Consider the following 27,209-nt stretch of genomic DNA (forward strand, 5'->3'; position numbering starts at 1 on the left):
TTTAAATCACAGAATGGTTTGGGCTGGAAAAGACCTTAAGATCGTCCTATTCTAGCCCCCTGCCATGGGCAGGGACTCCTCCCACTAGACCACGTTGTCCAAGGCTCTGTCCAGCCTGGCCTTGAGTAACATCGGATGAAAAGATACTGCAGAATTTGTGCAACCAAGGTAAAATCCCATAAATCTGCCTGTTCTAATGGATGAGAACCAAATCAGAACAATTCTATGAGGCAAAACTAACCTCAGCAAACCCCAACACAGCTCTTGAAGTAAAGTTTCACTTGTGAAGTGCACCAAGACGAAACAAGCACAAGCAATGGCCAAACATGGGAATGGGATCGACTGTGCATGTATAATTTGATTTTGATTTTTACCACTGGTTTGGTGTTTTGATTTGTTTTGCGTTTTCTAAAGTACAGGACTTCCTCTAACCCCGCTGCTGAGAAGTGCAGCAGCACCTCTTGCATAGTGAAACGAAGCTTGAGTAAAATGTGTGCAGCTTTTCGGTTTTAAATGCTGTGTTGTCATGGGGCTTGCCAGTTTACTTAGGCTGGGCAGGAGTATCTCTGTTGCTGGTGCTTTGTACTGGCTGGTGTGATGCCTCCACATGCTTGAAGTAGTTGGTCCACTACACCTTGCAACCATCTATAAACTTGCTTCAAGCTCCTCAGCAGTTTTGCACATGCATATGGTAATTATAAGCTTACCTGGGCCCCTCACTACAAGAGAGACATTGAGGTGCTGGAGCAGGGCCATTTCAGAAGTGCAATGGAGCTGGTGCAGGGCCTGGAGCCCAAGTGTGATGGGGAACGGCTGAGGGACCTGGGGGGTTCAGATGGAGAAGAGAAGGCTCAGGGGGGACCTGATGGCTCCCTACAAGTGCCTGAGAGGAGGATGGAGCCAGGAGGGGCTGGGCTCTGCTCCCAAGGAACAAGGGATGGGCCAAGAGGAGCCGGCCTCAAGCTGCCCCAGGGCAGGTTTAGATGGAGCTGAGGAACAATTCCTGCCCCAGAGGGTGCTCAGGCATTGGAACAGGCTGCCCAGGGCAGGGCTGCAGGCACCGGCCCTGCAAGTGTTCACACAGCGTGGAGACGAGGCCTCAGTGCCATGGGGCAGTGGTGGCCTTGGCAGTGCTGGGAACTGGTGGACTTGATGAGTTGAAGGGCTTTTCCAGCCGGATTGATTCTATGATTCTGTAAAAGGCAAAATAGCAAAGCAAGTGCAATGTAGAAAAATAAACTGCTTTAGAAATCACCTGAAAGAAACGGACTTACCAGGTCACAGCTGACTGTTGGACCGCAAACCAGGTATCACTTAGCTCTGGCATAGGAATAATTCTGTTCAAACCAGTTTCTCACTTATTTCTTTCAATGACCAATTTACTTTTGGTTCTTTTAAGCTACCTCTCATCACTGCAGCCCAGTGATACTCAGAGGCCTTGACTAAAAACCAACCACACAGTGACACTGCTGCAGACATTGCAGTAACATAGGTTAAGAAGTACTTCTTTATTCACTCCCCATAGTTAAGACTTCTTTAAGACAACCAAATTCAAAACTCCTTCTCTGAATATATCTGTGCACTGCATAATACTTGTGCACGTTTTAGTGTCTCAACAAAGAAATGTTCGTGTGTTTGTGCCCTTAGGCCATTTGAAGTTTGTGAGTGCTCCATCCCTGGCAGTGTTCAAGGCCAGTCTGGATGAAGCCTTGGGTGGGATGGTTTAGTGAGGTGTCCCTCCCTATGGCAGGGGGGTTGGAACTGGATGATCTTGAGGTCCTTTCCAACCCTAACTGTTCTATGATTCTATGAAGTAGAGAACTTTTCCAATAGAAAGGAGAGAAACTTCGTAACAAAATCTATAAAGCTTCTTTTTGTACTACTTTAGGGGAGTGCCAGTGGCCCACTGAGGTTTTTAAAACATGGTTTGAAGTCAGCATTAGTTGCATTAAGTGTCTGGGAGTTGCATGAGGGGAAAATTCCATGGTTCTTTCCAGATCCATGAACTGGGCTTTTTGCTGGTTGTGTTTCTCCCTTCTCCCCCCTGTTTTTTCCTGCTTAAGGCTGTGTGTACATTCCAGTGTCATTTAGGCTGGGCAGGAGTATCTCTGTTGTTGATACTTTGTACTGGCTGGTGTGATGCCTCCACATACTTGAAATAGTTGGTTCACCATGTCTTGCAGCCCTTTGTAAAGTGGTTTAGTGGTGACTTTAGTGCAGTCTAGTTGCTGTCTCCTTGCTCGTCTGTTTTGGGGTGGTTGTAAGAAAAAATGAGGAAGCATCACATAGACAACCCTGAACACTTTGTCCGTTTTCAGTCAAGCTGGGTTTTGTTGCATTCCAAATGCAGTGTAATGCTGTGGTACCTCCTCCTCTCCATGAGCTGTGTCTGAGTTCCAAGTCCTCTCAGAGCCGTGTGTGCTCTTTTCTGCACAGCTGCTCTCTGAAGAGCACTTTGAATGTACCAAGCAAAGCTGGTGTTTTGGATTTGTTTATTCTGAAGGACTTGTTCCTAAAGTCATGGATTTCTTGAGCAGCAGCTTCATGAAAATATTTAGGTTGGATACAAATTATAGCAGCCTTAAACCATATTTTGAGTGTTTTCTGCAAAGTTATCTTATTCCTCCCTTCCATCCCCACTGAAACAGAGAATAACTCCCCTTTAGGGACTGTCATGCCTGAAACCACAGAGCTGTTTGCACAGAGAGGTCCTCTGGTAGCATCAAGTGTGGGGACATCTCTCCAACTCCAGCAGAGAGCAGTTGGTACAGCGGATATGATGGTTTCTGGGTTGGCAAAAGGAGAAATGATCTTCCAGCAGTCGCAAGACCAGTGTCTGCAGGGGAAGAAAGAAACTTCCACTGCGGTCTGCCAAGCGGGCTTTCTCCATAAGGCAGCCACTTCTACTTAGCAGTGGGAATGCTTACAAGAAAGGCTTAGCTACTAATAGCTGGGAAGGAAGCTGGGTTATGAATTTAAGGCACATTAGTGCCTGTGGACATAGTATTGTTTGTGCTGTGAATAAAACAGCTCCTTCTGCTTAGCATTTGGTGCAGGATCGCCCCCAGAGTAGCAGAGCTACCATGACATCTAAGTTCTTCGGTAGCTACTTGCCAGTGTTGGAGATTGGGCGTTCTCTCTGAACCCCTCAGCCAGATGCAGCTGCTAATCCTTTCCTTGTCCTTTTGTGCTGGCACCAGTAGGAAACTGAATTGGAGCAGATCTGACTGAAGGAGTTATTTATGCTGCTCTTTATTATAGGTATGAGGAGAGGGAGGATCAGGCATGATGGGATGGAATGGTCTCTCTTGGCAGTGTAGATTGATGCTAGACTAGATCTTGGATCTACAGTTGATGGTTAGGAGTTCTCTCAAAGCACGTTTAATGGGTTGCTTTTCTTTCACAGGAAAAGCTTGCATAAAACTATTTGGTGCTTGTGGTAGCTCAAGGGCTTACAAATACCTTATTTTAATGCCTTGTGAAAATTCCATTGAAAATCATTGAGTTAATGGAATTTTCTGGAGTTTCTCAGATGTTAATCTAGGTGTAATATAGGACCTCCAGGTACCGTGTGAGAGTTTTGTGATGTCCACAAAAAGGGCTTTGCATGGAAAACAGCATCTGTCACTAGGATATGCATTTGCTTCTTACTATCTCATGACTTCTGGAATGCTTGAATTCCTCCAAGCTCATAAATTTCCCTAAAGCAGTGCAATAAATTGACTTTTTACATATGGACTTGTCTTCATTGTTTGTTTAATCTTCATAAAATAATAAACCATGTGTTTTTAAACATTTATAACTGCATCGACATTGCCATCTTCATCTTTTAAATTGCTTTTCAGCCTTAATTTTCGGTGAGCTGCCTGTGCCTCTCTCTTACAGAAGAGATGTACCGATTGAGGTCCTCTTTAGTTGTGGCAAACTGAGCTTTGGCCTGGAGAAGCAAACAAATCTACTGTTAAAAATATGATCTTTGGGATCTGTCCCAGTTATAAAATTCCTCTTTCCAGCAGGGCATTATCTGACCATGTACCAGTGCCAATTCCTGCAAATGTTGCTCAACATATGAAGAGCTTATCTGTTGTTTAAACAAATGTAATAGCATCATAAATAAAACTTCTTCTGTAGAGTGAGTTGTCTTCTTGTGTGCTGGAATTAAGTTCCACAAAGGAGAAGAGCCACATAGTGGTTCTATCTCCCTTCATGTCCCTTAAGTATTTAACATGATACAGATCTCCTTCAAGTACAGCAGTTTTTCCTCTCTCCAGATATTAAAAGGTATTAGGAAATTAATAGGCACCCTTTTGCTTTGCCTGTGGCATGGTATAGGAGGCTGCAGGTATGGTTGTTCTCAAAACAAGTGTGTTTTGGTTTCTAGTGGTGACTTTGTAGTTTGAGACTGGCAACTTCTATTAGAAATCTGTGTCTTATCCTAGAATCATATGGTTTAGTAAAGGTCTTTAAGATCAACAAGTCCAGCCGTTGCCCAGCACTGCCAAGGCCACCACTAACCCATGGCACTGAGGGTCTTGTCTACATGGTGTGGAGCACAGTTCCCCTTGGCTTGGTTGGTTCATGTTGTCCCTGTTACAACTAAAGACAGCAACTAGGTTTTCTTTTGGAGTTGAGCCTCTTTGTGCTGCAAACTAGATGTAGCTGGGTGTTTAATTATACAGAAATGATGTTTAATGGTGATGTTTCCCTTTTTGATGAGGTTAGAGCAAGAGAGTAGTGTTCAAATGTGTTGAATAAACATGACTAAACCAGCTGCATAGCTGTGATAACCACCATGCTATGATGGCAACCAGCTAAAGGGAGAGGGAACCTGAGCTTTGTTTCTGTGCTGTATAAATATCCTGACATATCTCAGCCAGCTCTCAATGTGTGTATTATTTTGGGCCACCTTGCTCTGGCTCCTTGCTCTCGCCCTTGTCACAGCACAGGACTGCTTGGATACCGTTGCTACTGTGGTGATCCTGGTCTGCCCAGTGTGGAAAGAGCGAGCTAATAACTCTGTCTGTTAATGCTCAACCTCTGACTTAACCTCTTTCCCTTCTGAGCTTTCATATGAGCACTTTTTCCTCCAGTTCTTTAGAGTAATCCAGATGCTCGTGTTCTTTTCCTCCTACACAGCAGATGGAGATGGCATAAGCCCTTTGGTGATAGCTTCCTTCTTGCTACATAAATTTTATGAGCTGGCAAGTTTGGTAGTTGGAGGGGGTAGAGCTCTTAAGCCTTGTCCAGCAGGTGATGCTTCACTACCCCCCCCCCCTCCATAATTATGGATATATATTAGTTTATGTATATATTTTAGTTTAATCTTTGAAGTAGGCTTTACCACATGGTTATAGGAGAGGGAAAGGCAGATCCCTCATCTGACTGTTGTGATGAATGGTAGAATTGTTTGGGTTGGAAAGGGCCTTAAGATCATCCAGTTCCAACCCCGCTGCCATGGGCAGGGACACCTCCCACTAAACCATGTCACCAAAGACTCCGTCTTGGCCTTGAATACTGCCAGGGATGGAGCATTTGTCACTTCTGTGGGCACCCTGTGCCGGTGCCTCACCACCCTCACAGTAAAGAGCTTCTGCCTTATAACTACCCTGAACTTCCCCTGTTTCAGTTTGAACCTATTGCCCCTTGTCCTATCACTGCAGTCCCTGATGAAGAGTCCCTCTCCAGCATCCTTGTAGCTCCCTCACACACTGGAAGCTGCTCTGAGGTCTCCACACAGCTTCTCTTCTCCAGGCTGAACAGCCCCAGCTTTCTCAGCCTGTCTTCATATGGGAAGTGCTTCAACCCCTGATCATCCTCGTGGCCTCCTCTGGACTTGCTCCAACATCTTCACACCTTTCTAAAATGAATGTGTTTAACTTTAGCCAAGAAACCTATTCTGAATTCACATTTGTTACCTGAATTTGTAAGAAAGCAACTCGAAGGTGTTTTTGCTGGGTTGAAGAGTTGGCTTTCTCTTGTTTTATTGTTCTAGGCTTGTAGCTCACATGAAAAATACTTGTTAAAAGTTGGCATGAGTTTGATGGTCATCTTCCACGCTCTTAAGTATGTTTGCAGCCCTCTCTTCGTTCCAGTCTCGCCTGTATAGTAAAGAACAGTGTTTGGCTTTCAAAACCATTTTACTGCTCATCAGTAACCTTAGTGAAAAGTTCTTCTCCCACTGAGGTGAATGAGCCCATTTTTTCCACGTCGCTGTGGACTGGAGCCTACGTCAATTCATCTGGTTTACATTGATTTCACAATTTGGCTTTGATTTTGCAATGTGGAGCTGCATTTCACAACCACAAGGGTTTGGAGGCGGATTTTGATGGGTCCTGTAAAACGGCAATGTAGAAAACCTCTAATAAGAGGGGGAGAACATTAGTCTCTGCACAGAGATGTAGGTAGTTGCATGAGAATCATAGAATCTTAGGGCTGGAAAGGACCTTAAGATCATCCAGTTCCAGTATTACCCAGCTGCATGTATGATACGTCTTACTGGAGACTCAAATACACTGTCGCTGTTCCTTAAGTGACTTCTGTCTTCTTGTTTTTTCTTTTAGGAATATCTTGGTGGATAAGCCCAATGATCAATCCTCAAGATGGTCTTCAGAAAGCAATTACCCTCCCCAGGTAAGCATCTGAATCTCTGCAACTCTGTAGTCATTGTACAGCTTGATATAGACTGGAATTCTCATTAGGCTGCTCCTATTTGTATTGACAGCCTTTGGGGGCTACCTTCTCTCTCTCAAATACAGGTTGTTGCTATATGAGTTATTTACATTTCCAGCTATTTATTTGGGATCTTTCACCAAATGCTTGGGTTTTGTGGGGGGGGAAGTTTCATGTTTCATCCTTGACAATAGCAGTCGTGCTGGAAATCATCTACCTTATGGTTGGATTAAGCTGCTAATGAGGCGTGTGGGTCCCCCTTTGTCAGTGCTGCTGGAAGCTGCTGGAGATTCCTGGCCTTCAGTCCTGGATCTAAAGAGCTTGTGTTTGTTTCTCCTAATAGCACATTTAGAAATGTAGACTCTGTTTAAAGAGATTTGAATGTCACCTCTTCTGTTCATTGAAGTAAGATTTATATTGATTTTTAGCCTCTAATTTGCTTTTCCGCTATTAATTAGATTATCCAGGAAAAAAATGATTAGCCTTTTTTTTTTCCCCTCCAGTAGATGTGTTATCATTGTCTTTATGCTAGTTCTGTACCTTATTCCTCTGGTGCTGTTTGGGAATCCCAGACTGGATTGGGTTGGAAGGGACCTTAAAGCTCACTCAGTTCCAGCCCCCTGCCATGGGCAGGGACACCTTCTGCTAGAGCAGGTTGTTGCAAGCCTCGTGCAACGTGGCCTTGAATGCTGCTTATTCTAGATATGTTTGTTTAAACACTGATGCAAAGTATTTATCCCTCTCATGCAAAGTTCTTTTGCTTAACTACTTATTTAATCCGGGTATTCTTCATGAGTTAAGTCTCACAGAGGATCTGTGTAGGTAAATCTTCCTGCTTTGTTTCGAAAGTGTATTAAGAATCTATAGTCTGGACTGGTGGCTTCCTTATAGCAGCAGCTCATGTCATCCAGCCGCAAAGCTTTCATCTTGATATTCATGATGAGGTTTCTATACTGTTGTGTCTCTAAAAGTGGGGTTTTCTTAGGAGGAGATGGAAAACTCCCCTATTGATTCCATTTATGTGTTTCGTAAACCTACTTGCGGAGGCTTAATTTTGATCCTCTGTGCATCTACTGCTCTTTTAATTTGATTTGTATATATATATATTGATAAACAGCAGAGGAATTTAATCCATAACCTTGAGCAGTTTTGGTCTATCTAGGAACTATTGATTTCAGGGTGATAGGTATTGAGCATATGCTGTATCCGTCTATGCCATCCTTTACTCCTTTCATGCAGGAAGCACATGTTTTCCTTAGGGCTTTCTTGTTCACAAAGCAAGGTTGCCTTGTGGCACAGCTTTTGAGTGGGTTCTTCACCTGAGGTGCTTTTAGTTGTGGCTAAAATTTGCTGTTTGATTTTTCTAAGCCATCTTGAATGTTTTGTGCTTTTAAAAACCTGATTTTAGCATGGGAATACATCTCTTGTAACTAGGTGCTTTAGAATATTCCCAGTTCATGCTTAAAGTTGACAAGCAGTGATACACGTTGCAGTCAGACATGTAGATGAAGCAGGGAGTGATTAGAGTGGTGAACTCCTATACAAACCGCGTGAGCTTGTTAGAGATGTCTTCCAACAGGTTTCATAGAATCATAGAAGGGGTTGGAAAGGTCCTTAAGATCATCCAGTTCCGCCCCCCTGCCATGGGTAGGAACACCTCATGCTAGACTGTGTTGCCAAAGGCTTTGTCCAACCTGGCCTTAAACACTGCCAGGGATAGCGCATTTACCACTTCTTTGGGCAGCCTACTGCAGTTCCTGATGAAGAGTCCCTCCTCAGATACTGGAAGCTGCTCTGAGGTCTCCATGCGGCTTCTCTTCTCCAGGCTGAACAGCCCCACCGTTCTCAGCCTGTCCCCATACAGGAGGTGCTCCAGCCCCTTAACATCTTTGTGGCTTCCTCTGGACTTGTTCCAACAGCTCCATGTCCTTTCTATGTTGAGAACACCAGAACTGCACACACTGCTCTAAGTGGGGTCTCATGGGAGCAGATCAGAGTGTATGTGTATTGGTCATGGCCTGAATGACGATGCTTTTGCAGAGCTATTGAGTCAAACCCTTGAGAAGTGGGCACTGCCCCACATACTGAGCAAGTCATTAAAACCAAACTTTAGGGTAGAGATGAATTAACATTATCATATATATCTACCTATATATCTCAGATCAACCTACATATATATATATATGTGAGGTATCTAGGTTTGAGGTCATTTCATCTGACTTGCAAAAAGGTCCTCTTTGTAATGGCGACTGAGATTTTGCAAGACAATAGTTGAACTTTATTAAATGTTAAAAGACAAAGCCAACAGAAAATTTGTCTGCTTGAGTGGAAAATGCTGAATTCCTCCTGCCTCAACCTCTGTATCCAGCAGTGAGAATATGAAGTGCTGTGTAGTTGCTCATGCACTCAGCAATCCCAGTCCTGAGCGTGCTGAGTGTGATGATGTATTTGCAGTGTCTCCAGTGTGTACTTGAGCTCATTCTCTTGCTTCTAACCTGAGAGTTTAATTATTCACATAAAGCATTTCTTTATAGTGTAAACTTCTCTGTTGAAAAGTTAACTGGAAAGATGGACCAGGGAATTGCAGTTTGTAGAGTCTGGTGTGCAAAGAATGCAGTTGTTGTTTCTGTGTATAGAGTTCCAAACTGTCTTGCCTCACAGTTGACAAAAGAACTTCAGATTTGGGCGCATTTTGCTCAAAACAGCGAGTGTTTGCACCTTGACCATTGAAAAACTGCCACATTTTAATGGAGGTTAAACTTTATGCAGGTTCTCTGCTTCCTCATTCTTGCAGATGCTGAAGTTCTTAAAGTGGGTTCGTAGCTTGGGAATCTTCAGTTGAAATAGTGGTGATTGAATTGTAAGTGTGGTTGAGAACTTGGGGAGAAATGAGCTGCTTTGTTAGAAGCTGGCTGTTTCCAGAGAACTGATCTATGCACATAACTCCCCAGAGTAAACATGGTGTTTTCTATGGAACATGGAGTTTCGAAGTGTTTTATGGTTTGGGTGTTGGCATCACTTCATTTAAGAACTGTTCACTTTTGTGGTGACACGAAACAAGTGGGTGGCTTTAACAGTCCAGGACAGGAAGTGAACTCAAACTTGGGCAAATAAAGCTTTCCTTGTTCCCAGCTGTGTTGGCTGACCTGTGGGCTAAGACACAACACAAGGACTAGTGTCAGTTGTGCTCACTGGAACCTCTGCAGCCCTCATTGCTGCTGTTTGACCCATCAGTGTCTCACCTTTGTGGAAGGATTTAGTAATTCCCTGCTGAAGGGGTAGGTGCTGTGCTGGCTTAGAGGTAAAAATACTAGGTTGATGAGAAACTGAACATGAGCTGGCTTCAGTGTGAGCTCACAGCCCAGATACTAACTGTGTGCTGGACTGCATCAAAAGGAGGGTGACCAGCAGGTTATGGAGGTGATCCTGCCCCTCTACTCTGCTCTGTGAAACCCCACTTGCAGCCCTGTGTGCAGTCCTGGTGTCCTCAACATAAAGAGGACATGGAACTGTAGGAACAAGCCCAGAGGAGTCCATGAGGATGGTAAGAAGGCTGTGAGGAGAACTCAGAGCAGCTTCCAGTGTCTGAAGGGGGCTACAAGGATGCTGGAAGGGACTCTTAATCAGGGACTGTAGCGATAGGACAAGGGGTGATGGGTTCAAACTGAAACAGGGAAGTTCAGGTTAGATATAAGGAAGAAGTTCTTTACTGTGAGGGTGCTGAGGCCCTGGAAGAGATTGCCCAGGGAAATGGTAGATGCTCCATCCCTGGCAGTGTTCAAGGCCAGGTAGAACAGAGCCTTGGGTGACACGGTCTAGTGTGAGTTATCCCTGCCCATGGCAGGGGTTTGGAACAGGATCTTAAGATCCTTTCCAGCCCATTCTATGATAAGTGAGTCCCTGAATGTTGTTATTCCCTTCCTGAGTGAAACCTTCCAGGCACCTTGTCTTTTAGAGCATTCCCCTTGCTGGGATGAGCACAAATCAGAAGAACATAGGAAAGAATCTGAGAACGTGTTCGGTAGCTCAACAAAGGTACATGCTTGGCAGTAAACGTGGCAGAGTCCCTATTAAACCCCTTTGAAAAGGGAAAGGAACTGAAAGTGGAAGTCTGGCCATTTGAAATGCTGCCATGTGACTATATTTAGCAAAGGGTTTCCCTAACTTTATGGGTATGGGAGAGTTAAATAATTCCTGTGGCCCTGAAAGCCACCAGTTGGTTGTGAATGAGTGCCAGGGATAGGAAATAGAGATGACAGCTGCTTTTCTGTTTATTAAACTAGATATCTTTTTCCAGTCAAAAATAGAATGACCCAGAAACTATATATTTAATAACAAACCTGTTATGTAGTAACCTATTCAGGCAGAAGAGGGCTGATGGGTCTATTTATAAACTAGTTCTAGGCTTACATAGGAAGTGTGAAGCTGGTGATGCTGCAGACCTGTCATAAATGCTCATCCTGGTGGCTCCAGTGATGGTCTGACTTGGAAGACTGAACGCAGAACAGCACTGAACTTCCCTGGGTGGCTTGATTAATACTGTGGTGAACAAAAGGGGCTTCATTACAAAGGCAATGGGTAGGTTTGTGCAGCAGCCCCAGTTATTTTGTTGGTTTGTGGTTTTATCTTTATGTTCCGTACAAGTTTCACTCCTCCCTAATTAACTATGTGAGCAGAACAGATAAATGAATAGAATCCAGTGTGACTTTAATTGCACTTGCAGCTTGCAAGGTGCAGTTTGAAATCTGAACCAGTCTATTTGATGTGGAGATGTAAGTTCTGCCCAGTTAAAGAGCATATGTCTAAAGTTAGTGGCACTGTCCAAACAACTGGTTTCAGTTCTGCATCTGAGAAGACCAGTTTTCCCTCTCTGGATTTACACCCTGCTGTGTCAGTGGTATCAGGAACTAATTTAAAGTCCATTAATAAAACTTACACTCAGTTGTGTGATGCACAAGCATTGCACATGGTTGTCATTAAATAGTAGCACATACTAAAGCTTCAAATGAGCTTGCAGTTGGCTGCAGCTGCCTGTGTGACAGGGCTGGATTTGCTTGTTGGTGTTGGGGTGTGTACCCTAACAAACTGTTAAGGTGCCATACATGACTTGCTCTGCTCTTCGGGTACCTTCACTTCCAAATGTGTTTAATCATAAAGCAAAAGTTTTACTCTCCTAATGTTTTGTAGCATCTTTGTAAGTGTTGCAATTTGAGGCTGAGGTTTTAGTGCTGTTACTCCCATTCGTGTCTGTGCCAGGCTTCTAATGAACAAACACTTCAGCTGGTAAGTCTGGGTTTTTAGAATGCTTCATGACTACTGGGCAATGAAACATACTGATGTTGCTTATAGAAATAGGATGGAAGAGTGTCAAATAGCTTGGTGTATGTCTGAAATCTCTAGGCTTGTTCTCTCCAGGTTGAATAAATCACTTGATTTTATGTACACTTGTATCACATCTTTCAGAGCTATAGTCTGACACATGTAAAAGCCTGGTAGCAGTCCAGAAATCTGCACGCAGCCAGCTGTTTGCAGCTCTTGAGGCAATATATAGCATAGAATCCCAGCCTGGTTCGTATTGGAGGGACCTTAAAGCTCTTCCAGTCCCAAGCCCCTGCCACAGGCAGGGACCCCTTCCACTGAGCAGCTTGCTCCAAGCCCCTGTGTCCAACCTGGTCTTGGGCACTGCCAGGGATGGGGCAGCCACAGCTTCTCTGGGCACCCTGTGCCAGCGCCTCAGCACCCTCACAGGGAAGAGCTTCTGCCTAAGAGCTCATCTCAGTCTCCCCTCAGGCAGGTTCAAGCCATTCCCCTTGGCCTGTCCCTTGTCCCAAGCCCCTCTCCAGGTTCCCTGCAGCTCCTTTAGGCACTGGAGCTGCTCTCAGGTCTCCCCTTCAGGAGCCTTCTCTTCTCCAGGCTGCCCCAGCCCAGCTCTCTCAGCCTGGCTCCAGAGCAGAGCTGCTTCAGCCCCTGCAGCATCTCCGTGGCCTCCTCTGGCCTCACTCCAGCAGCTCCATGTCCCTCTTGTGCTGCTGCCCCAGAGCTGGATCAGGGCTGCAGGGGGGTTCTCCCCACAGCGCAGCAGAGGGGCGGGATCACCTCCTTGCGCTGCTGCTCACGCTCTGGGGGTGCAGCTTGATGGAGCAGTTTAGCATGAGCAGATTGATGCCCATGGCACTTTTTGCTAGTGTCTTCTCAGGAACCACAGAAAGCATCTGCGTGCATGCAAATCCCGTAGTTAATGTTGATAAAAGACTGAAAATCCTGCATCATGTCTGGTTTGGCAGTGCTGCTTGCTTGGAGGAAAGGGCCACCAGCAGTGCCTGCAGTGGGAGGTGTCCTACAAGGCTTGATCTGCTTGTGCTGTGCCCTTATCACAGGGTTTTGTAACAAAATCCAGCAGGATGAGTAACTGTGATTCCGCACTTTGCCTCCTTTCTCTGTTGTGTCCTTTCCCAGAAGTCAGGCAAGAGAATTAAACACACTGTTTTCAGGTGTAAAACTTGATGTGTTCTGCAAACCAGGGTGTCTCCAGGCTCCTTCCAAAACCTGGTTCGTAGGGGGAAGTTAAATAAACCTGATGTTTGGTGCTTCCTGATGAATGGTGCAGGTGCTTCTCTACACAGGCTTTTCCAGTGGAACAGAGCTTTTCTTCCATCAGTGCTGGTGAAGCTGATAGCTGGGACCTGAGATAATCTGACTGTTTATACACTGGGGGGGTGGGGTGGACATTTGTGTAAGGGGGGAGTAAATGTTCACAAGGGAGAATATCATCATAGAATCCCAGACTGGTTTGGGTCGGAAGGGGCCTTAAAGATCCAACTCCCTGCCATGGGCAGGGACACCTTCCACTACAGCAGGTTACTCCAAGCCCTGTCTAACCTGGCCTTGAACACTGCCAAGGATGGGGCAGCCACAGCTTCTCTGGGCAACTTCCTTACAGTAAAAAACTTCTTCCAGGCATCATTCCATGTGTAAAGCCCCTTTGTTGTCTATTAAGTGCTTGGGTATATTTGCTATGGTTAAGAAGCAGTTGGTTCCTACATTGGCCACGCATCAAACTTGGTCTGTGTTCAGTGGTTAAATAGTGTCAGCCCAGAGAGGAAAAAGTAATTTGATGTTCTCTTAGCATGTGAAACATACTGTATTTATCTAATTGTGTATTCAGTTTAGGTTTCATTTCAGGCTGGAGTGGGCGTTTGAATCATCACTCTGTGTAGTTTTATCCTATTTGCCAGATTTCAGGAAGTCTTGCGTCCAACTTGAAGGAATGTATGTAAGCCCTGAATAGAAATGCTATTTTATAGGTATAGGTGGTTCAAGCAAATCTTTTTCCTGGTTAAACTGCTTTTACAGTAATATTCCTAAACCCCCTTTGTTTAATCCCAAGAGAAAATATAATAATGGGGAGGAACCATCATAGCTTTCATTCTTTGGCTCTGGAAACTAAGTGTTTGAAGGCTGTAACGCTTCTCCCTCAGTGTGTTTTGCAGCCTTGGCTTTCCTATTAAAACTTACTTGTTCTTTCTTCCACAGTATTTGATTCTGAAACTTGAAAGACCTGCCATCGTCCAGAGCATCACATTTGGCAAATATGAGAAAACACATGTCTGCAATTTAAAGAAGTTTAAAGTCTTTGGTGGAATGAATGAGGAAAATATGACAGATCTCTTATCCAGGTAAGATGGGATTTCATCAGCTATGAGAATCGTAAAGGCTGGACCAAAAGTCTTTTCCCCTTCACACCTCAGCAGACACATAGCTCACTGTGTACTAGAGCTGTGGTTGTGATCCTGCAGTTAGTTATCCTTGTTTTTATGGGCAGGTCAGAGAGCAGCAATCCCCAACACTTGCTCCAGGAAGCCCTCCTTATCCTGCTCTAACCACAGAGGATTTGTGGAGAGCAAATTCTTGGAGATTTGGAAGAGCTGAGGGCAGGGTATGATGTTGCTGGGTTGTGATTCCTTTCTTCTGTGTGCTTGAGGCACAAGAGAAATGATTCCCCAGGTGTGGCTAGCTTAGAGTAGCTTTTAAAAGCCCAAAGAACCTGCTTATGTCAAGAACCTCATTGCAGCTGAGAAGGCCTGAACTAGTCAGCTGCTCTGCCTGTCTTTAATGGGTAAATACATTAAATAAGCAGCTGGAAAAGCTGTGTTTTCCTGTGTTTAGTTTGATAGTTGCACTGATAAGGGCTTAAAGAAAACACCTTTTGGTTATTCCAGATATCCAGAACTGAGGAGTTGCTAATGTAAATTGACAAAGGCCTTCTTGAGGAGAAGAAAAAAGAATCATATTGAAATGTCTTAGGAATACAGGAGAAATGAATAGCAAGAAGCAGTCTATTTTTGGAGGCCAACAGAAGGAAAGTCCACCTCCAGGGAACGTATGGGTGTACATCATCTGTAGTCAAGTGGAATAGCCATGGAAAAAATGCAAGTTCTTTGTTGCAGGAGTCCTTCAAGACCACATAGAAACTAGGCACAACCCTTCCCACCCTTTTGCCCTCTTTAGATAGACCAGCCTTGCAGTTTGACTTCATTGCTGTTAGAATAGTGATTTTTGAGACCTAATGTCATGTCACTTGTACTGAAGTTGAATAAAAATACGTATTTTGGGTCCTGCACTTGTATCTTCAGTAAAATTCTTTAAGCTTTTTGATAAATGACACTAAATATTTGATGTTTTTAGGAAGTAGAGCCCATGAATAGCTCAGAAAGCACTTTGGTGGTGTGGTAACAGAGAGCTGATCCATCCCCCCTCTTGACAACGTGGTTGAGGCAGATCCCTTCCTGAAGTCACAGGGTGACAGGCACAGATAAGCAGCATTGATCCCATGTCAGTTCCCTCCTAAACCCACTCCCCAGTGCTCAGGAGATAGAAGGGAGATAGAAGGAAGTGGAGATGTCCCAGGGAGATAGAAGGTGGTGGAGAGGAATCCAGGCATTGGTCCAGCATGCATACTTATGATTCATAGTAACATGAACCATTTCAGGCATGACCTAGATTGCATTTATTAGCTAGTTCTAAAATACAAGGTAAGATTTAGTAACCTTATTTATTTTTTCCCACAGTGGCTTAAAGAATGATTATAACAAAGAAACATTCACCTTGAAGCATAAAATTGATGAACAGATGTTCCCCTGTCGATTCATTAAGATAGGTAAATGCATTTTTTCAGCATTCTGAGTAGAAATTAATCTCTTCTTATACTTGTGCCGATCTTGGCACTTGTGACTTCATTGTACTCAGGCAAAGTATCCAAGCTGTTCCATTTTGTGATCTTTTAGGCTGGTTAGACTGGAACCTAGTAATGTGCTGTTAATAAGAAGTAACAGCTTCATAATATAAATCCTGGGGAATGAAAGGGAAATACAGTCGTTGTCAAAACAGAGTTGTTGAGTCAACTAGTGGCTGGAGAAGCTCTTTCTGTCCTACTAGAAATTACTATCTAGAGCTTTAAATAAATCATTAAGTACTGGTACAAGTGTCAGCATTGGCAGCCCTAGAGTTTGAAAGAGGTTGAACTCTTACTCTCAGACATTCTCACAACACATAGAGCAACAGCAGAAGCCTTCCTTGTTCTCTTCCTAGTACTCTAATAGCTATGTCTAATCTCTGACTAAAGGTGACATCCAGGGGCAAAGAAATGCTATCTAGTGTTGTTTCTCTGGTGGAGCTAATGAAGGCAGGTTGCTGTGACCTGTGATGGGAGTGGGTAGGGAGCTCTCTTCCTTGCTTCATGCAGGCCAGAGAGAACAAGAGCCTTACAGTGGCCATCAGTGGATTTAAGCCAAGAATTTAGAGCATTTCAGCTTAAGTTTATCTTGCCCTTCCTATACTGTGATAGTAAAATAATGACTGGTTTTAAACTGGCTATTTAAGGTTAAAAATGGAGCAAAGAGGTAGCTGCTGAAAAATGAGATGTGTTGACTCATTGAGATGAATTGAGGAGTGTTTTGAAGCTTTGAGTAATTCCTTTGCCAAGACTTGGATGATAGCGGCTGTGCAGGGGCTCTCCTCAGAGCCCTCTGCTCGTGTCTCTACATGACTTTCTGCATCTTCTCTCATGTTTGCTTGTGGAATTGAAAGCTTCAGGCTGGGAATCAAACAGTTGTGTTTGTGCCATGAACAGTGGTGTTTCCGTTCTTAGAAGAGGAGAGCAATCGGTTGTGCATTGGGCTTGTTTTTGGCTGTTACTTTTGGAAGCATCCATAACACTTGGCTTTAGGAAACCTCAAGAGGTGCAGAGTAATAGAGTTAAAGGTTGACTACAACAGGAAAGTTGATTTCTGGAGCTTTCTGCTTTAGGTTTTTAGGAAATGTTATTTTTCACTGGCTAGAAACCAGCAAGTAGTTACTAGAGGGCTAAAGGATGGAAAGATTACCAGCTACTTGTCTGGATGTGTGAATCCTATCCAGCAAAATGGGTTGTGATGTTATGAAGTGTTAGCAGCAAGTTGAAACATGCGAGGGAACTGAAATGCTGGTTAATTTCTACTACTAGAGTTTTATTTTCTCTGACATGACATGAGTAATATTAATAGTTACATGGCTTGTTCTGTTGGGAAGTGGTTCCACACATAGCAATAGGGATCGAGGCCAGGTTGGACAGGGCTGGGAGCAACCTGCTCTAGTGGAAGGTGTCCCTGCCCATGGCAGGGAGTTGGAACTGGATGAGTTTTAAGGTCCCTTCCAACCTGAACCAGTCTGGGATTCTGTTTTACATACATTAACATCACTTTTACATCTGAAGGGGGCTACAAGGATGGTGGAGGGGGACCCTTCATCAGGGACTGTAGTGATAGGACAAGGGGCAACGGGTTAAAACTTAAACAGGGGAAGTTCAGGTTAGATCTAAGGAAGAAGTTCTTTACTGTGAGGGTGCTGAGGCCCTGGTACAGGTTGCCCAGAGAAGTTGTGAATGCTCCATCCCTGGCAGTGTTCCAGGCCAGGGTGGACAGAGCCTTGGGTGAAATGGTCTAGTGTAAGGTGTCCTTGTCCATGACAGGCGGTTGGAACTGGATGATCTTAAGGTCTTTTCCAACCCAAACCATTCTGTAATTTTATGATGTATATACATTAAACTCAAAAAAGATTTGTATTTAACAGGCATTTGCTTACTAGTTATAATTTGAGATGACTTCTCCTTTCCAGTTATACCTATAGCCTTGTGTTTCTTAACACTGTCTCCTATGAAGAAGTCCCTGTGCTAGGACAGAAATGAGAATCTCTTCCCTAATAAAAGCTTAATAAAGCCTCCAGCTGATGGGTAATTTGCTCCTGAAGTTCTGAGGGTGTTCTTTGCTGTGACACAACTGCAAACCCAGGTTACGAAATGGTGTTATTTTTCAGAGACACAGCTTGACTGTGTTTTGGGTTTGTTAGAATTTCCAAGCTCCTAGCCAAAGGAACTCACAAATGTGCAACACCGTGCTATGTTCCTGGTAATGCTGCCAGGACACAGGAGGCCGAAATCTGCCCTTTTGGACTTGCAGAGACTGACACGGCCGAAGTTGCTGCTGTTGGTGAGGTTTATGTATTTGGGGGAGGTGTTACAGTGAGTTCTGCAGCGACTTCCACCAGGCATTTGCTTTCTCATTCCACAGCTAAACATACTGTTAATAACACAGTGGTGAGGTTAATGTGGGGGGGGGCAAGGCAGGAGGAACAAGATGTGAGAAAGCTCAGTGGGGACCTGATGGCTCCCTACAAGTGCCTGACAGGAGGATGGAGCCAGGAGGGGCTGGGCTCTGCTCCCAAGGAACAAGGGATGGGACAAGAGGAACCGGCCTCAAGCTGCCCCAGGGCAGGTTTAGATGGAGCTGAGGAACAATTCCTGCCCCAGAGGGTGCTCAGGCATTGGAACAGGCTGCCCAGGGCAGGGCTGCAGGCACCGTCCCTGCAAGTGTTCACACACCGTGGAGACGAGGCCTCAGTGCCATGGGTTAGTGGTGGCCTTGGCAGTGCTGGGGAATGGCTGGACTGGATGAGCTTTAAGGTCTTTTCCTTTAAAGATGTTTTCCAGCCCAGTTGATTCTATGATTCTATTATTTTATGGGTAAATGTGTGAGAGGGGAAAATACTTCCTACTCCTACGAGTTCAATTGCTCTTGTAGTAGAGAAAGTTTCAGATTCATAGAAAGCAGAAGGAATAACTTCTCACTCTGTAAAGAAAAGACTTAACACTTCTTTGACTTAAATTAGTTCAACTTCAGCTCCTGTTGCTGTGCAGGCTTTTGTCCTCCCTGACAAGGAACTTGTGCATTTCACGTCACACCTCATCTAAGAACTTGGGAGGGGGAAGAAGATACGTATCCAGACAAAATACTGAAGAATAATCATTTTAATGCCTTTGAGCTTTGTTTCTGGCTCTGCTTTGGTGGTTACTCAGAGTAAAGCTTTTTCTTTGTACCGTGTCCTTGAAAGCACCAAGTATTGTAAAGGCTGATTTGCCATGAAGGAACTTGAAGAACTGCTGGTGTAATTCTCATGCCAGTTTGTTACTAGCATGGGAGTTACTAACAAGGCTTCAAGATTCTGAAGCTTTGGTGTGATAGAAATGAGCCAGGCTTTATTTATGGATGTTCTCAGTGTTTTTACACACGTAATTTGTTTGTCTGTCTACTGCCTGGAGAGGAGGAACACAGAAATTACCTTGAGAGAGATATTTGAAATGATTCTACTGTGTTTAATGCGTCTGCTACTATTTTCTCTAGTACATAGACTTTCCGTCCTTGCACCCAGGATCTTACATTGCTGTTACGTCCAAACTCTGCCCAGAAATAGGGATGAGATTTGTGTGTCACACTGACAAGTAATGCTTATCACTGTCTGTGTGACCGTTGCTACTTCCTTGCTGCACTTACTGTCTCCTCCTTCCAGGTCGGAGTTAGATGTGCTCTAAAAGGAGATGTGTCAAATGGACACCTCAGAAAAGGGCAGAGGATCCTGGGATCAGGGAGTAGCATCAGAAATGAGGAGATGATGCAGCAAAACGCTTGATCTTTCCTAATTGGTATAGAAACCACTTTGCAGTTTTAACCCTTTTGCTCTGTTGCTGTTCTTTCCCCTATGGAGTGGTTGTAAAAAGATCAGCTTCAGTTTTCTGTGCTTTACAGCACTGGGGAAGAACTTATTTTGTGTTCCCTGTGTAACTTAAGGACTATTTAAGGCTTTTCTTAAAGTAGGTAACCGCACACCAAAAATCTTGATGTTAAAATCACCGTTTCTAATGTTTTATTTCCTTAATGTGAACAGAACTGTTGAAAGCGCTGAGTTAACAGACGAGAGAAGTGTTAGCAGGTTGATGGCTTTGCATTGTTACTGGTGATAACAGTGGTGGTAGCTGCCCAGGATTCTGGTGCATATCGCCAGGATGCCTTTCATGTCGTGTTTGGTTACCAAGAAGGTGAACTGTAAAGTTTTCCTGGGAGAAGCTCATGTAAGTTCTGAGACAAACTGTTGAAAAGGAATCCCAGCCTGGTTTGGGTTAGAAGGGACCTTAAAGCTCATCCAGCTCCAATCCCCTGCCATGGGCAGGGACACCTTCCACTAGAGCAGCTTGCTCCAAGCCCCTGTGTCCAACCTGGCCTTGAGCACTGCCAGGGATGGGGCAGCCACAGCTTCTCTGGGCACCCTGTGCCAGCGCCTCAGCACCCTCACAGGGAAGAGCTTCTGCCTAAGAGCTCATCTCAGTCTCCCCTCTGGCAGGTTAAAGCCATTCCTCTTGTCCTATCCATACATGCTCCTATAAAAAGCCCCTCTCCAGCTTTCTTGTTGGCCCCTTTAAGCACTGGAAGGTGGACATTTCTTTGCGTTTTGCTGGAATACAGTGGGAAAGTGGTAATACTTAGCTTTAGTTTTTCACCCAGTGATTTCAGTGTTACAGGGTTACCCTCAGGCTCACCATCAGGAAATTGATGGCCTTAGTCCATTTGAGGTGGTCTGTGATTTGGCGCGGTGTTTTGGTGCAATGAGCTGATGGATAGACTTTGATTCTTTATATCTGACCAAATACCAACTTTAACTTCAGTTTGGTCTTGGTCTGTGTGTTCAGGCTGAAGACAGATCAAAGGTGTTACCCTTCCATGTGGTGTTTTGTTAGTCTGCTGCCTCAGTAGGTGGAATACCCCAGATTAAGCTGTTTTGTGGTATTAAGGTCCCTTATTGTAGCACTCATCTTGTGCAGGGGACAGAACTAAGCAGGGAAGAGGTTTCTTGGGCAGAGCATCTGCCATATGAACAGCAGATAAATGACTTCTGGTTGTTCTGACCAGTATTTCTCTCCTGGTTCCACACACATGCCATCCACTGGGAATGCTCTGAAAGCAGCTCACTCCATGCTGAACAGTCAAGCAGAAAACTGCTTGAACAGGATGATTTGAGAGCTCTAACATATAAAGTGTCTACTTATGGGTAATAAAATCATTTAAGAGTCCTATATTCAGAATCTCTTTGGCTCTTTTCTAAGAATCTCTTCCCTTGATGACTGTTCCCAGAAGTTGTCATGAGTCTTTAGCAATAGGGTTGTAGAAAAACCCTTTAAAATAGAGAAAATCATGTGTTTGAACATATGCTTTGTGCCCAGACGCATTGCAGAAAGTCATAGATGTTGCTTGCTTGAAGTATAAATACTTAAGAACCTTGAAGAGCTGAGGAACAACTTTAAGGGACATGTTAGGTTTTATTTCCTCAAGGAGCAGGTCAGAAAACCCCTTAATTGACCAAGTAAATCTCCGTGGTATTTTGTGGTGGTTTGAAAGTCACAAGGAATTTCCCTTTGTAAAAATAGCTTTGGTGGAAGGGAGGATGTAGTGGATTCCACGCTGTTGCTGGGAACTCCTCATTCACCTCTAATACTATCTTTTCCTGTTTATTAGCTCCAGTCAGCTAAAAAGGAAACAGAAGTATCTGAAATGAAAGCACTTGGTTTCGCTGCAGTTTGAAGGAGTTGGAGTTGCTTCAACAAGCAGAATCAAGCCTTAACCTGCAGCTTAATCAATAAATGAGTGCAAGACTGTAGGTGCTCACTAGAGAGGGGGAGAGAAGCCTTAGGTGAGAGGCTGCAGTGTGTGTTTCATGGGTCAGTTAATAATGTTTGTTCCAGTATGTAGATAAAACATGAGCCTAAAAGCTGCCCGGATTTAAGCTTTTTTTAAGTAAAAAGAGGAGTAGATGTAGTTTCTAAATAGAAAACTGACAGTTTTCCCTCCCTCCCTCCTCCACGACTTGCAGATGTTACTAATTCTGTCCCATTGAAACTACCCAAGCTTCTTGTCTTCACCATTAGGGGAAATAATTGTTGCTGACAAATGGGGAAATAAATGTACTGTGAGGAGCAAATACTGTCGCTAGTGTGCTCGCGATTCTCATCCATGTCAAAGCTTGTTGCCTCTTTGAGCTGGTTTAAATGATAGGATTTTTGCTCTTTTTGCTTGAAGTGAGCTTCTGCTTTGCAATGATCTGCTGTGTTAATGCTGCTTGGCACAGGTTGCTTGAAATGACAGCTTGAACATGATGTATTTGGTAATTCTCCTCAGCTTGCTTAAAGGAGCTAGAATTTATGTCAAATCAGAAATACTGAGTTTTGTGTGTAACCTGTTAAAATCATTCTGTTTGAAATAGTACTGTGTATATAGCCTATGATGAGATTAACACAGTGGTGCTTTGATGTTTATGCATCCTTTTTTCTCCTTTTCCTCTCTTCTCCAGTTCCACTCTTATCCTGGGGACCTAGCTTCAATTTTAGTATCTGGTATGTTGAACTTAATGGCATTGATGATCCAGATGTGGTCCAGCCGTGCCTCAACTGGTACAGCAAGGTAGGCCTCCATTTTAGATGCCTGTTTGAAGATGTGTCCTCTCAGAATCTTGTGAAACTTCTTTTACTGGAATTACTTGACCTTTTCATTCCTTGGAATATCAGCTCTTGAAACAACAAACATGCATCGTTGCAACTCAAACCACATGGTTGAGTTTTTGACTCGGAATGAATCCTGTTGGATTGTATCTGCTTATTCACTTAAACACAACAAAACACACCCCAAAACCACCACCAAAAATCCCTACCACTCCCCCCCCCCCCCCCCACACATAGACATCACAAGAAAGACAAAAGAAAGACTGAGTCAAAGGGGACAATATGGGTAAAATAGCACTTGTATTGGACGGGAAATGAATGTTAGCAAACCCACATTCCATTTCTCCCTCTTCTTGCCTTTTGATTACTCATTCTTTTACCATACCAGCCCTTCTGTAGAGCTATATGTGAGCATAGAGCTGTATGTGAGCCTAGAGCTTCTTGGATCCTATATGCAGCTTTTGTTACAGGGTATAAAAATGAGCTTGTTCTAAAGAGAATCCTTTGATGTCTTTCCTGTTGCAGCTCCTTGTACTTCCAATGTTTCCCTCTTAGTGTCTTCTTGCTGAATACCCTGGAACAGAGGGGAGCTGATGCCACTGGGCTGTGGGATGAGCTGATTTATGCCATTTGTCACTTTGATAGACAGAAAGTTCAAAGGGTTCTAAACATGAGTTGTATAAACTGTATGTAACTGAGTACAACAGATGTCTCTCCTGTGGGAGGGAAGTGCACATTGACAACCAGAATTCATTTTGCTGCTGCTTTTTATGCATAGATTTTTCTGGACCAGTTTAATGAAATTCATATTGTGTTGCAGAGATTCTGTTCCCAGTTAGAGTAATAGTGAGGAGTGGAGCAGCATCTCTCTGCTTCCAGAAAGAAGAGCTTAAAAGGGGATAAAGATTGTGCCTTGTAGTATTGGGACTGCCTCACCAGTTATAGTGCTGCCAGTATGTTAAGGAAACCCTGTGGCCTCTGCTGCTCATAACAGCATCACAAGCTCCTTCATGGAGGATCTAAAACCACCACTGGCAGCCTCAGTGGAAGTTGTAGCTGCTTTATGATTAAAGTGATACTGATGGTCCTCAGTCTTCTGGTTACTGATGTCCGATTCTGAAAGGTCCAATTGCTGATGGTTTTCTGTGCTTCTTTCTGCTGCTTCTGCACATGGTGGTGTCTCTGGCATTTTGGACCAGATGCTGCAACCAGGAAGCTCTGATTTTTTGCTTGTGTTGCTTTTTGCTCAGAAACCATCTGATGATGATATCACCATCTGGTTTGTTCCCTCTTATCCCATAGAATTGACACTTCTTGCGGTCAGCATATATGTAGTGACAGCTTCTTCAAGGGCTGCCAGCATTGTTCTTCTAAAGCTTTGAGCCCTGAAGCAGCAGGGCAGAGACTTAGTCATGATTGTCTGGGCTGTACTAGAATCAGTTGCCAAGTTTTTGGTGGTGGAAGCATATCTCACTGGTGTTCTCCTATCTTACAGCCCTGAGAGGCTGCTGTTGCTGGATCCACATAGGGAGGATCTGTGTTGACCCATATCTGGGGAAAGGTTGACCTGTTTCTTCCACTTCTTTGAGCTGGTGTGAATATTTTCTTGGAAGTCTCAAAAGCTCTGAAATCCAGTAATCCTTTACTGCCTGAGACATCAGACGGGAATAAGGTTCTACATGAAGTTGCCCATCCTTCTTGCGTGTGCTTTAACCAACAAAACACTCCCTTTAAGAAGGGATTAGAGTTGGGGATAACAGATATGGACCCAAAACAGCAAGCACACTCCTCATTCTCTAGGGCTCCCCTACTGCACTCCCTCCTTGCTGCTTTCTCCTTGCTGTCCAGCTCAGCCTACTGCCTCCTAAAGCCTCATCACTCTGCTTTTACTAAGAGTGGGTATACTTTAGCAACTAAATGGCAGTTAAGTAATGGCTATCACTTTGATACTGAACACTTAAATATTTCTACTAGTGTATTTGACAGTGTTAATATCTTAGTCTCATGTTCTCATTACATTTTTAACCATAGGAATTATTTACAGCTTCAAATCAAAGCTATTATTTGGGTTGTCATCTCTGACAGCGTTTAAAAAGGAGCCTTTTTAATACTTTTTGTACACCTTTTTGCATTAAAATAAGCTTTTTACATTCAACTTCTGAAGTATTACTCTGGTGTCGCTGAAATAGAAACTTTAATATTGCATTGAGTGGCCAACCTGTACCCAACAGTCATTTTGTGTTTTATAAACCCACTCTGTCAGTCACGAGAGGCTCAGTGGAAATATGCCAAGTCTGAGTTTTGTCTCACATGTAAACTGAAGGAGCTGAAATGCAGAAGCTGGTTATTCCTGGTGTGCAGCAAATCCTTTTGCTTGCTATCCCTTTGAGCAGCAAGGAACCTAAGGTGGTTTTTTGTCCTGGAATGATGTGAACGTTTGCTTAAAGACAGTGTCTAAAGTATCTCTTCAGAAGGAAAAAGAAGTTGTTGTTTTCAAGTTGTGCTGCAAAACTCTGCTTTAGCTTTAGTATTCCTTTGCCACAGTCTTGCATTTTTATCAGTGCATGTCCTTGGCCTTTTTCATGTGGGCTGGGAGCTGCTTATCTAAAACTGCATAGTTCTGACTATTTGCAGCTGTGAAATACTGGTGGATTAAGACCTAAAAATACAGCACATGGCCGTGTTTCTTTTTAGCTGCTTCAGTGTATGAGGTTCCTGCTATTCAGACCTCTAATTTTTGGTGCATGTCAGTGTTACTTCCAGGTTTTCAGGAAGATGGTAGTCATTTAAATACCATAAACTTCACTTGGAGCGGTGGGGTCTGTTTAGGAGCAAAATCTTGCCTGTAACTTCATTAGTTTTACAGATGCTTGAAGTTACATTTGCTTTTTACCACGGTGGATGTGTGTTACAGATGGAATTGGGATTATTTATCTTCATGTCCTGCTTAAACCACGACACTTTAATGCTTTAGCGTTTAGGTTGGAGGAGTCTATGTAAAATAAGTGGCTCTGCTCCTTATCAGCTTAAAAATCTGTTACTTATAGTTAGCAGCTTTGAAAACACAGTGGATGTTTGGTGTGTTAAAGCGCAAGCCGCCGCTCTCACACAGTTTACTCTCCTCTCACGTTTCTGTGCCTGGATGTTTGACCCAGCGTGGGTTTCTCACCCCTTCCCACAGCTGAGTGGGAAATGGGCAGCTTTGAATCATCCAAGGTATGAAAGCAAAGGTTCTGCTTCAAGATGCAGGGGGGGATATTTGGAAGGTAACGCTTTGGCGTGCACATCAGTCGGTGCTGCCATCGATCCGAAAGCCGCAGGATTTGAGGGCAGGAGCGCTGGTCATTCCAAGTATTCCTGATTCTCATGTTTAGCTTTTTCTTTCTTCTGCTTCTAGAAAAGCTGTGACCTACTTTTCCAAATTATTTTGTTATGTAAGAGTCATACAATCAACTTACGTAACGCTGAGAGCAAAGGCTTTTTCCTGCTCTGCACTTTGTGTAGGCCTCGAGCAGTGGATGGTGGGGAAGTGATGGTCACTCCAGAGATCTGGGGCACTGTGGCTCTCTCCTCCTGTGCTTATTAAATGGGATGCTACCACCTTGTACAACTTCTGTACACTGTTGGCAAGTAAATCCCTGCACAGCTTATGTCTTTCAAACAGCGTTCCTCTAAGCTTGTGAGCAATTTATGAGCAGCATCTGTAAGCTTCTGTCTCCAGGCATGTTCCCAGGTACAGTGGTGGTAAAAGACAAATCTACATGTCTCATAGGTTTTCTTGTGTTCCAGTAGTACCGTGAACAGGAAGCCATTCGCCTTTGCCTAAAGCATTTTCGTCAGCACAACTACACGGAGGCTTTCGAGTCGCTGCAGAAGAAAACCAAGATAGCTTTGGAGCACCCCATGTTGACAGACCTGCATGACAAGCTGGTGTTGAAGGGAGACTTCGATGCTTGTGAAGAGCTCATAGAGAAAGCTGTGAATGGTAAGAGAACCAGAGGGGTCTGGTATGTTAATTAGAAAAAGCATTGAGATGTTACTGCTTTGAATGTTGATGGGCTTAGTACTTCCACTGCATGTCTTAATGAAGAAGGGATGGACTTCTTCACCATTAGGAGTAAGACACGCTCCTAGGAGGGTGTCCCTTTCCATGGCAGGGGAGTTGGAACCTGCTGCTCGCTAAGTTTCCTTCCAACCCAAACCATTCTATGATTAGTAGTAATATAGTCCATGTGCTGTTCCATATCTAGCATGGTGTACTGTCAGCTTTTGGACTTGTGAGTATGTGTACGATGAAGGCTAAAAACTCGGCCAATGAAATGTCTCATTGCTGCTACTTTTAGAGTCTCTTTTCCCCAGAGATGACAACGTGGTGCACTTGAGGTGAAGATAAGCTCTTCATGTAAGTGTATGGCAAGCTGAAGGAGGGCCTAACTGTCACAAAAGTCACTGGAGTGGTGAGCAGGGAAGTGTAAGACTTCTCAGTAGTGATCTATGCCATGGTTTCTGGTTAGAGCTTACAGCCTAGTTGATGTTTCAGCAGTTTTCAGTGTTTGGATGAGAGTGCTGCCTTTGCTTATGTGGAAAACAGTGCTTGGAGAACGGTGTAGTTGTTACAGTGACTGGAGGCAGAGCTTGTTTTCCCTGCAGAGCATGAGCTTGGCAGCAGTTTTCATTGGAACTT

The 27,209-nt window shown here is 44.0% G+C and overlaps 1 protein-coding gene across 3 annotated transcripts in view; it reads left to right on the plus strand.

Moving 5' to 3' along the window:
- Positions 1 to 27,209, plus strand: part of MKLN1 (muskelin 1) — a 108,354-nt gene that overhangs the window by 10,836 nt on the left and 70,309 nt on the right. The window contains exons 1-6 of one of the 3 annotated variants that reach the window (XM_065672161.1): positions 6,322 to 6,397; positions 6,561 to 6,630; positions 14,203 to 14,345; positions 15,738 to 15,826; positions 22,378 to 22,487; positions 26,318 to 26,510. In XM_065672161.1, coding sequence (XP_065528233.1) covers positions 6,396 to 6,397; positions 6,561 to 6,630; positions 14,203 to 14,345; positions 15,738 to 15,826; positions 22,378 to 22,487; positions 26,318 to 26,510 — 607 coding nt within the window. In that variant the 5' untranslated portion in view covers positions 6,322 to 6,395. Of the gene's footprint in view, positions 1 to 6,321; positions 6,481 to 6,560; positions 6,631 to 14,202; positions 14,346 to 15,737; positions 15,827 to 22,377; positions 22,488 to 26,317; positions 26,511 to 27,209 lie in introns of those variants that run through there. The other 2 variants (XM_065672075.1, XM_065671985.1) reach the window with 2 other exon arrangements.

Source organism: Lathamus discolor, chromosome 1 (genome assembly GCF_037157495.1).
Source record: "Lathamus discolor isolate bLatDis1 chromosome 1, bLatDis1.hap1, whole genome shotgun sequence".
Classification (NCBI taxonomy): domain Eukaryota; kingdom Metazoa; phylum Chordata; class Aves; order Psittaciformes; family Psittacidae; genus Lathamus; species Lathamus discolor.